The 10,682-nt window shown below is 38.2% G+C and overlaps 1 protein-coding gene and 1 long non-coding RNA gene across 2 annotated transcripts; both read right to left on the minus strand.

Annotated features, from left to right (window-relative positions):
* Positions 1–2,001: 2,001 nt before the first annotated feature.
* LOC114297864 (uncharacterized) lies at positions 2,002–3,497 on the minus strand. Its single transcript, XR_003641658.2, has 2 exons — positions 3,346–3,497; positions 2,002–2,580 (listed from the first exon to the last, which is right to left on the minus strand). It is a non-coding gene; the product is annotated as an uncharacterized LOC114297864 (long non-coding RNA).
* A 2,316-nt stretch (positions 3,498–5,813) lies between these two features.
* On the minus strand, positions 5,814–9,465 carry LOC114297870 (uncharacterized). The gene is made up of 2 exons (XM_082900340.1): positions 9,292–9,465; positions 5,814–6,548 (listed from the first exon to the last, which is right to left on the minus strand). The coding sequence occupies exons 1-2, from the start codon at positions 9,463–9,465 to the stop codon at positions 5,814–5,816; spliced, it is 909 nt and encodes a 302-aa protein (XP_082756466.1).
* Positions 9,466–10,682: the final 1,217 nt, after the last annotated feature.

Raw genomic sequence — 10,682 nt, forward strand, 5'->3', positions numbered from 1 at the left:
TTAGCCCAACTATGCAAAGAGTTATAACCAACTGGCTCTATTCCTTTTTTCTACTTTGACAACCCTTGTGCAAGCAAGAAATGAAACCACAAAACCCAGCTCCCAAGATTGCTCACCGTGCAGACCATGTTAGTCTCTCTCTCTCTCTCTCTCTCTCTCTCTCTCTCTCTCTCTCAAAAGAATACTCTATTTATGAATTAAAGATGATCTAACCATTGGATTTGCATATAATTCAAAGCCAATTAATTGCAACAAAAAGGGAAAAACCAAGGACGAGAAAACAAAGAAAAAGCCCAAGAAAACATGTTTCAGGAATGATACAGAGATACATGACAATAAGATCAAATACCTTAGTAGCTCACATGGAGTCACTGCCACTAACTTGGATGGGTCATGATTATTTTGGATACAACCAAGGTACGTTACTAAAAATTCTTAGTCAATATAACTATAAGCAAGCATTAGGAAAGAAAATAATTGTATCACCAGACCAAAGCATTACGAAAGGGAAAAAAATATATGTTTTGTTAGCTACCCACAAAGACCAAGCACCAGGCCAAAGCAGCCAACAACAATATTGACCAAGTACAATACATTTTGAAAATTTCATTCAATACCTCTATGATCAACAATTTGAATCTTAACAGGTTATGAACCAAGTGTAAGTACAGAAAAGTGCCAAAAAGCATCATAGAAATCCTTGCAAAACCAACACTTTCCACAAGTTGCAGGAAGCTAAAGACTTTCAAGAGTAAATCCAAAAAAATATAGACATACCAAAAGATAATTAAAAAAATGCAAGAGTAGAGAACTGAAGTAGGTTTCTTTCCTCTCTCTAGGTATTACCATATTTAGAAAAGATTTTCAGTGGGATGACGTAGGTACCTGGGATGTTTTCGGTGACATAGCTATGAAATACACACACGTATATATACATGCCCTAAATATTTAACACAGTAAAATTATGGATAACAAATTACTTGAGAAAAGGAAACAAATGTGATGCTCAAGTCATTTGCAAGCTTAAAAAAAAAAAAAAAAAAAAAAAAACCTATTTCAAAATTAGTATGATATGCTGAAATTATGGGTAAGCCTTTTTTTTCTAAGAACAAAATAATGAGAGATTTAGTTGCATACTTGGATGCACTCATCAAGGACTCCAAATTTATGGTTCCTGCAATAGAATAGATGGGATCTTCATACTCACAATTTCAGGGTTTGGATCAAGGATCTTACGTATCAATGACTTACCATCAGAAGGAAATTGAAGTGGACATGAAAATTCTTTTTAACATTTATCTACAGAAAACAAAGGAGAGGTAAAAAAGAATGAAAAAATTCACCAAACACAACCATTGTAAGTAGAAGAAACAACCAAAGCTATCAACAAAGGTTACGAATTATAGTAAACAACCAAGGCTTAAATGCTTATTCATAAAGGTGAATTAAATCAATAAGAATTTTTTATTAAGTAAAAAGGAATTGGGATAAATAAAAAATAAAGGTTGTGGTGCAGCCACAAGTCATAGGTTGTGCACTTAAAAAAAAGAAAGATTTCAGGTGTCAGATGTTATGAATTTATTAACAACCTAATAAATTATGTATCTTAATTTGGAAGCACGACTTTAACTACTATAAATTTTTTTGTATGAGTTTGTGTTCATGAAATAACTTGAGTTTGGAAAACAAATTTAGAACTAATTGGCATTAAGAATTTTGTTGTAAAACAACTTACAAATGGTTTAAAAAAAAAAAAAAATGTATCCTACCATTACCTTGTTATCACACCATCAGTACACAACTGTAGGAGAAAAGAACATTTTTGGAAAGAGAGCACCTTTATTTGCTGGAATTGCTTTCTTTGGGAAAACACAAAGGCACTCAACAAAAGAAAGCAAGTCAAATTGAAAAACTAAAAGCAATTCCGCAATAATATATCTTACATGCCTACATAGATGATGTATGGGGATTGGAGACTAGCTAGCACATTTTCTAGGATTGTGTTCCATTTTTTTCTCACTTCATATTACATGCCCTGTTTTCTTTTTCATTACAAAGTACAATCCGCAATGAATCCATGAATCTCTCTTTTTGATCAGTCTTTGAATATAAGTAAGGACAAAGCAAATACCAGTGGGATACCTCCAAAAGTACCAATAAAGGAGATTGTTCCACATTGATTGTTAAACTAAAAACTTGCTATAAGCAATCCTTGATGAATGGTGGGATTGTGAATGTTTCTTGATGAATGGTTGCAAAAGTAAATTGCATATGCAAATTCCACAGTAGACAGAACTGCCAAAGTTCCTGCTAGAAATGAAGAAGAAAGAAAGAGACACTGTGGAAATATATACTGCTTACCTTTTGTATGTTTTGGTCCATTATGCTTTTTGTGGGGCAGCATCTTCTTAACGCTGTTATGCCAATCAAGAGCATGAATTATTCCCCTCATGCAGCTTGGACAATTAACCTCAACTAGCTCGTCTTCGGATTCACTCCATAAGTGCTTTCCCATTTCTAACACTATAAGCGATAATCCTAAGAACTTGATAATGGAATTCAGACACTATCTCCTCCAACCTGATAGAAGTAATTAAGCAAATACCATGTAAATAATCATTTTGATCACTAAACACATGCAACTCAGGTACTAAATTCCAAATAACCAACAACCCATTTCTTAAAAGCTTGTTAAATCTCACACAAACAAAAATCAAACACTTTGTCAACAAGCCAGAAAACTAGGCTTTTTACACAGATTTTTCTTGTGGTTTTTTCTAGACCAAACCCAAACAGCAATGGCCATTGGTGACATCTTTGATCAATCCTTTCTTATTACTACTATACTTCAATCGCTCCACAAATTCATTAATGACTTGCTTCAAACAAGACATGAGCTATTCTCTCCTCACAACCCCTTTCTCATCCTCCTTAGCTCTCATACCAACCTCCCATATCTCGTCTATAAACTTAGCATCGGTCAACTGGTCCAACCATTTGGGTACCCCAACCATTGGATATCACGAATAACCCATAAAACAATTCAAACCAATAAAACTAAAATCCATAAAACTAATTTCACAGAAATCAAACAAAAATCAAACCAATTTTGGATATCAAGAATAACATTATTTCATAGAAATCAAATAATTCAACCAAACCCATTCACGAAATCAACACAAAATTAAACTAAAAAAAATCATATAAACCTTAGATGAAGTGTGAGAGATGGGGAAATAAGGGAAGGCACAGAGAGAGAGAGAGAGAGAGAGAGAGAGAGAGAGAGAGAGAGAGAGAGATAGAAAGGGAGAGGACTGAGAGCGACAGAGAGAGAGGGACAAGAACCTGTGATTTGCAGCAGTGTCGACGTGTGGCGGTGGCCAGCGACGTGCAACGGTGGCCAGTGACGGTGAGGTGGTGACCATCAGTGAGCGTGCGTCTGGTTTGGTGTATTGGTTTTTGTGTGTTTGTGAGATAGAACAGAGAAAAGATCTGTGTGAAAGAAATAAGAGGGAATGGCGCCAATATTTCCCTCTAAAAAAAAATTTGGGGCCTTTAGCGACTGAATAAATTTTTGTCGGCAAATATAATCAATAGCTACTAAAAGTTTGTAACTGTTAGTTTAATATTGGCTACTTAAAATGTTTTTGTCAATAATAACTACCCATCTACAACTATAGTTTTTTAGTCACTGATGGTTGCAATAAATAAGCCTATTTTTGGCGACTAACAAAAATTTTGGTCAACAAAAGGCTATGTACGCTGACTAAAACCATAATTAGTAGCCTAAAATGTAAAAAAATGCCGACTAAAACTTTTTTAGTGGCCTATTGACATATGTTTAGCGACTAAATATTGTTTTAGTCACCAATAATTAACATATGGCTACTAAAAAACTTTAGTAGCTAAAAGTTAATCATTGCTGACCAACAGGAAAATTTGTCGGTAAAGGTCCAACTTTTGGCGACTAAAAATGTTTTAGTAGCCAAAAGTGGTCGCCAAAGGTGCAGATTGTTATAGTGGGTGAGGGTGGAATAAGGAGTTGGTGATTTGCTGGTGAATTCCAATCAATGGTGGTCATTTGTCGCTGATGACAATATATTAGAAAGAGAAAGAAGTAAGGTGTGGTCGCCGGTAACCGAAAATTAGGAAGAGAGGGACAGAGAAGAACAAATAAGAAAAATGCGTAATGAACTTTTAAAAGTATCCAAAAGATTGTAGAACTAAATAGACTTTTATTATTTTAAATAGAACTTTTGAGTAATTTGCCCTTCAAATGTCCCGCACTCTTTCTAAGATTATATGAAGTGTCAAAGCATGACTGGGTATACGTGAATATCAATTGGACAACCGTTAGAAACTTAACCTCAAAATGAAAATAAATACATGAAGTTGTTACCAAATATATGACCTTAGTAACCCGAGGATATTACTACTTTGGTGGTGAGGGGCCAAAGGGTTGATTTGAGTGGTGGTGGTTGGTGGTAGAGTTGTGGATTGGATGGCAGTGGAAGCGGCGAGTGGAAGGGGTCTCACAGTGGTGGAGGAACGTTGTAGTTTTGGCTCATTCTTTCATGTTGAAAATTTTTAACAAGGTAGGCTTCGTTGGGCATATAGTTTTTGGATTAAAATAGTCACAAAAATACAAAAAAAATTAAAAAATTAATAAGACAAAATATCCCATCTAAACAATAATCATTTTATTTTTTCTCACAAAAGTCAAAAAACCTATTCTAAACGAGACTTTTTAGTCCCAGGCCAAAATAACTAAAAAATTAAAAAGCTAAAAAATCAACTTACATCCCAAACGAAGGCATAATTAAATTAAATTGATGGGAGACTTATTTATAAGTCCTTTTTCAGACACTTATGCTAGGCTAAGTCCTGTATAATTTCTTATCGAGTCTTAAGTCCTATTTAGATAGGAATGTATTCCACAAGATCCTACATAAACGTAACGTGACGTGACACTTACATAAACATAACGTAACATGAAACCTACATAAACGTAACGTAACGTGACACCTATATAAACGTAACATGACACCTATACGTAATGTGACACCTACATAAACGTAACGTAACGTGTCACGTTACATTTCACAAACTTAATGAGTTTTTATTTTTTTAAATTGAATGTGAAAATGTTGCTAGTTTATGTTAGTGTCACGTTACGTTTCATATAAATATGATCTATGGAAACATTCGATTTCCTATAAGAAATTGAATGTTGCCATAGATCATAGGTGTCACGTTACGTTTATGTAGGTGTCACGTTACGTACAAGTGTCACATTACGTTTATATAGTTGTCACGTTACATTACGTTTATATAGATATGATCTATGGTAACATTCAATTTCCTATATATGGTTTTACTATTATTTATAATATAAACAACTAATATTGAAAGTAAATGTGTCAACAAATTTCCCACAGGACTTATGGGAACATAAGTTTTTTAGTAGGACCATATGTAGCATAAATCTCCCTAATAGGACTTATAAATAATTTTCCCTAAATAGATAAGAAAAAAAATTGATTAAATAGTAAAAAAGATACAAACACTATAGAATGATAATGAGGCATGATATGATAAAACACATCCAAATCGATAACCTTGTTGCCACACCAACACTTGACAGTGGTTTTCTTGCTTGGAATATCATAATTACCTAGTAGGAGTACTAGGCATTTCATTATCTTACACATGCAAATCAAACAAACATTACTAGAAAAACACACATTGGCACACTGGACCTTTTCAGAGTTGTAGAGAAAGGAGAGAGAATGTCAAGCACATAATCAAGCTCTCTAGGTCATCTGAACATCTCTGTTGCTATTGGCATCCTTTACCCCCAACTTAATTTGACAGTTTTCTACGGCTGATTTCCAATTCTTGTCTTTCAACCACCTTAGTGTCAATTGAATTGTGTGCACGAGGAGCAAAATCACCATCACTACACACCACACTGGAACTGCAACATACAATGTGCGATGTAGTGTTACCCTGTGTGTCTTTGGAGTGACTGCAACCAATGAAAATGCATAAGAAAATGCTATAGATGTAATTGACAAACACATGATCATCATCAAAATCCTCATAAAATTCTTGCGCTTCAAGGGCAATCCGCTTATGAGCAGCAAAATTGTGCTCAGAGATGCAACAAAACTTATCATGTTGGCACGCAGATAAAATTGATATGACTCTGGATAAGTATAAGCAGCCACAGCTTCTCCAGTTCTATGCGGGTCTAGTGAACCTTCAGGTGAATCATTTTGCCAAACACCTCCTGGAGGGCTTACGCCTGCTTGGAAAGCTATCGTTGTGAGAAGTGATGCCACCACCATTAATGCATCCATTTTCTTTGCAAGCCACTCACCCTGATTGTCAGCAGCTTTCAAGGCTCCAGCTTGTTTGAGGGAGTTTTGAATGTCCCAATCTTGCACTCCTCTTCGACTTTGAGCTAGAATGTCCAATGCTGTATATCCATTTATATTTTTTGCATTTACATCTATTTTGTCAATCGTGAGTAGATGTTGAACTGTCTGCAACACATCAATTTTGTCATATCACATTAGATAAAAGAATTGACATTAGGCCAGCACAAAGTTGAGGGGAAAAATGGTTATAATAATTGGAGTTCAAAAGTTTATTGGAAGAAGACTGATTTTCACATCATTGGCAAACGTCGTAGGGTTATCCAAATCCTATTTCCATCCCTAACTATGCAGTGGTTCTTGTGTACAGAATTGGGGAATTGGTGTACATAATAGATGGAGAGAGTGTTATGGTGCCTTATCACGAATAAACTAAAATAGTGCTATGAGCAGGTTTATTTATTGTTGTAATTTGATTGTTATTGATTGAGATGGTAGGGTTCCCATTGGTTTGAAAAGTAAAATAAAAATGTAAACAATGTAAAATAAATTGATGTATATTATTGATTTGTATTGATTGATATTTATATTGTGTATATTACAAGGAGTTATATAGGAGAGGATTTGGGAGTAGGTGAAGGTGGTAGTGGAGGTGGTAGGTGGAGTGGGTGGTAGTGGAGGTGGTAGGTGGAGTGGGTGGTAGTAGAGATGGTAGGTGGAGTTGGTGGTGTGGTAATTTACACAATTTACATTAACAGCCCCCCTCAAACTCAAGGAGGATAGGCACTAGCCAACTTGAGTTTGGAGAGAGTAACAAAACAGAAAAATAAACTGATAAATAAAATAAAACAGAATAGGAGACATGGTATGGTCGTGTCAGACCGTTGTAGGAGACACAGTGTGGTCGTGTCAGACCGGTGTAGAAGACAGTTTACGGGGTCATGTCGGACCGTTGTAGAAGCTGACCGGAATCAATGTCGGGACAGTTTACGGGGTCATGTCGGACCGATGTAGAAGTTGACTGGAATCAATGTCGGGACAGTTTACGGGGTCATGTCGGACCGTTGTAGAAGACATTTATGGGGTCATGTCGGACCGGTGTAGAAGACAGTTTATGGGGTCATGTCGGACCGATGTAGCAGACAATTTACGGGGTCATGTCGGACCGGTTGTAGAAGACACTGTGTGGTCATGTCAGACCGTTGTAGAAGATTGTGGTGGTGCACCAAGGGGGTGACTTAGGGAGTGCGCCTTGAGCGACGTATACATGATACTGTGTATAACCCCCCCTCAAACTCAAATAGGTGTGAAGATAGAAACCTATTTGAGGTTGAAACAAAGGGATTGATAAAGCTGACCGGTGTAGAAGACACTGTATGAGTGTGTAGATAGGCTGCCCAAAAAATAGACATGGAGATATATATTGAGCCCTCAAAAGTCGCGCCCTCAAAAGGCGCACCATCAAAAGGCGTGCCCAGTTGTCGGCGTCAAGAGGCGCGCGATGCGCGTGGCTGCCTCGGCTATTTAACCAAGACGGAGCCTGAGGCCGAGGCAGAGGCAAAAAAACCTGCGAAATCCTCTAAAAAACTCTTCGTTGTGCTGAGAGAGAGAGTTTGTAACACTCTGTTGCGAGAGATATTCTGTAACACTCTGTTGCCCAAAAAATGGCCTCGTCTTCCCGGAGTCTGCTCACTCTCTTTTCAGACCTCAACGAGTCAACAAGAGAGATAACGGGTGCGGTGGCCAGTGAAACTCAACCAAGCGCTTCCGATTTTGCTCCGTTGAACTTTCCGATGCGGTCTGTGGAGCAAAAAATGGCGGTGCAGTCGGATGTGGAGGCCAATCAGTATACGTTGAAGTCATGTGTGGAAACCATGACTGCGGTCACAAACCTGTCGCACAGGCTGCAGAGTAGGACAAATGAGGTGCAGCAGTTAAACGCCCAACTGGCTCTGCTCCAACGCATGTATAAGGATGCGCGAGCAGAGATAAGTGTGCTGAAGGCGGAAAACAAGGAGCTGAAGCGGAAGGCCACCGTTATGTTCCGATTTGGAGGGCCGCCATATGCGGCAGTGGAGGAGCAGGGAGTAGTGATCGTGCCCAGTGGAGTGGAAAACACGGAGGCAACACCGTCAAGGGCCGCCCAGGACGGAGGCAAGAAGAAAAGACCGTCGGCAGAGTAGAGAAGGGATAAGTAAAAAAGGCCTGCCGGTGGTGGGTGTTGGTGGGTGATGTTTGTTTGTTTGTTTGTTTGTTTGTTTTTTTTTTTTTTTTTTTTTTTTTTTTTTGTGGTGTAAAAATGTGATCGGGGTTAATCCCGGAGATGAATAAAATATGTGTGGTGTGCAAATTTGTTAAATGTGTGTTTGGTTGTTTGTTTGTTTTTTTTTTTTTTTTTTTTTTTGGTTGGGAATTTGAAAGAGATTAAAAGTGTTGTGGAAAAAAAGAAATAAAGAAAAAAAAAATGATTTTGAAATCAAACGGAGGAGAGAGAGGGGACAAGCGCATGTGATAAAGTGGAGAGAGAGGGTGTTGGGTTTGTAGATGAGCATGTTTTGGGTGAAAAAAATAAAATAAAAAATAAAAAATAAAAAGGGGATGGATGTTCAAAAGGTGTTGGAGGGATGGGTTGGAAAGTAAGCATATCGGGGATGGACTTGAGTAGAGAGAGATGATTTTGAAAGAGATGAAAAGAGATATATATATATACATATAAAATAAAGAAAGTGAGGAACAAGGAGTGTAGAATAAAAAAAAAAAAAAAAAGGTTGGGCGGTGGATGCAAAGTGAGGAGAGAGAGTGGGTGTAAAGTGTTGTTATTCTTTAAAACCATTTGTTATCTCTATTGTGATCTGCATCCATTAAATATTCATTGTGGAGAAAACAAAGTGAGTGTGTTTGCTGTGAGTGCCGTATGACAAGAACATGTTAGCAGAGGGCCAAACTTCTGGAGGAGCCAATGGAGACGAGGAAGATACCGACTGCGCAAGTTAGCAGAGGGCCGAGCCAAAACGCCGCCTTGAGGGTTCTTGAAGGATTGCAGAGGGTGAAGGATTGCCAATCGAAGCTGAAGATTCCGACACATGCCGTTGAAGCGAGGAGCGGTGGGAACCATTCGAGAGGGCGAAGACCGCGGCGTAGGCGATCAGAGAAATCGGAGTGAGGAGGATAGAGAAGGCGGCGCAGATCAAGATGAGAATCGCGTAGGTGATGCTGAAGTACTTGGAGTGCTTATGGAGGCGGAGGCTGGCGGCGGAGAGGGATTCTGGGCTGTCGAAGACCCCGGCGGCGAGGAAGTCGGACCATGGGCGGTGACGAGAGACGGTGTCCGAGACGTTCTGGATTGAACGGGAAATGACGTCATCGCCGGAGATGGGGTCTTCGACAGGGCTTGGTGAATCTCCATTGAAGTAAGCTTGCCCAAACTAATCTCCATGGAAGAACACTCTGTTGTGTGTGTTGTGTATGCATCTGGAGAGAGCCGAGAGGAAGGAGTTGTTTTCTTGAGTTGTTTTTTTTTTTTTTTTTTTTTTTTTTTTTTTTTTGAGTGGGTATATTGTTGAGACTGTGTGTGATGGAAGTAAGCTTGGGATTGAGCCATACTCTTTGGAGGTGTTGAAAAACTCCAGCGGGCAGCGAAGGCATGGTTGCCGGCCGGCTGCTCGCCGGAAAGAAAGGAATATAGGCCTAAATCTTATAGCTCTGATACCATGTAAAATAAATTGATGTATATTATTGATTTGTATTGATTGATATTTATATTGTGTATATTACAAGGAGTTATATAGGAGAGGATTTGGGAGTAGGTGAAGGTGGTAGTGGAGGTGGTAGGTGGAGTGGGTGGTAGTAGAGATGGTAGGTGGAGTTGGTGGTGTGGTAATTTACACAATTTACATTAACAAACAATATGACATTAACATCATTGATTAAAATTTGATATGAAACACTGTTCCAAGAGAGTGGCTAACAATTTCCCCCTTTTGTCATCGTGGCAAAAAGGCTGTTTGGTCATTTTGCACTAGGAATTATGCTTTGATAATTGGTAAAGTTCCTGCAGCTAAAACCCACCTTATCTCCATATCAAATGGTAGTAAAAAGGTTGAATTTTTATTTTTATTTTTATAAATTAAATTAAATTTTGTAATGGATAGATAGTAAATCAAACAGTGTTTTTTGTGTGTGTGTGTGTGTGTGTTTGGCCATACCTGGATTTGTTTATTTATGACTGCTAGATGTAATATGGTGTTGCCGTAGTCATCTGTAGCAAGATTTTGAAACCCGGACTGGACTGGCCGGTTCAAC

The sequence above is a fragment of the Camellia sinensis genome, chromosome 13 (genome assembly GCF_055761805.1).
Source record: "Camellia sinensis isolate YWXY chromosome 13, ASM5576180v1, whole genome shotgun sequence".
In the NCBI taxonomy this organism is placed as follows: Eukaryota; Viridiplantae; Streptophyta; class Magnoliopsida; order Ericales; family Theaceae; genus Camellia; species Camellia sinensis.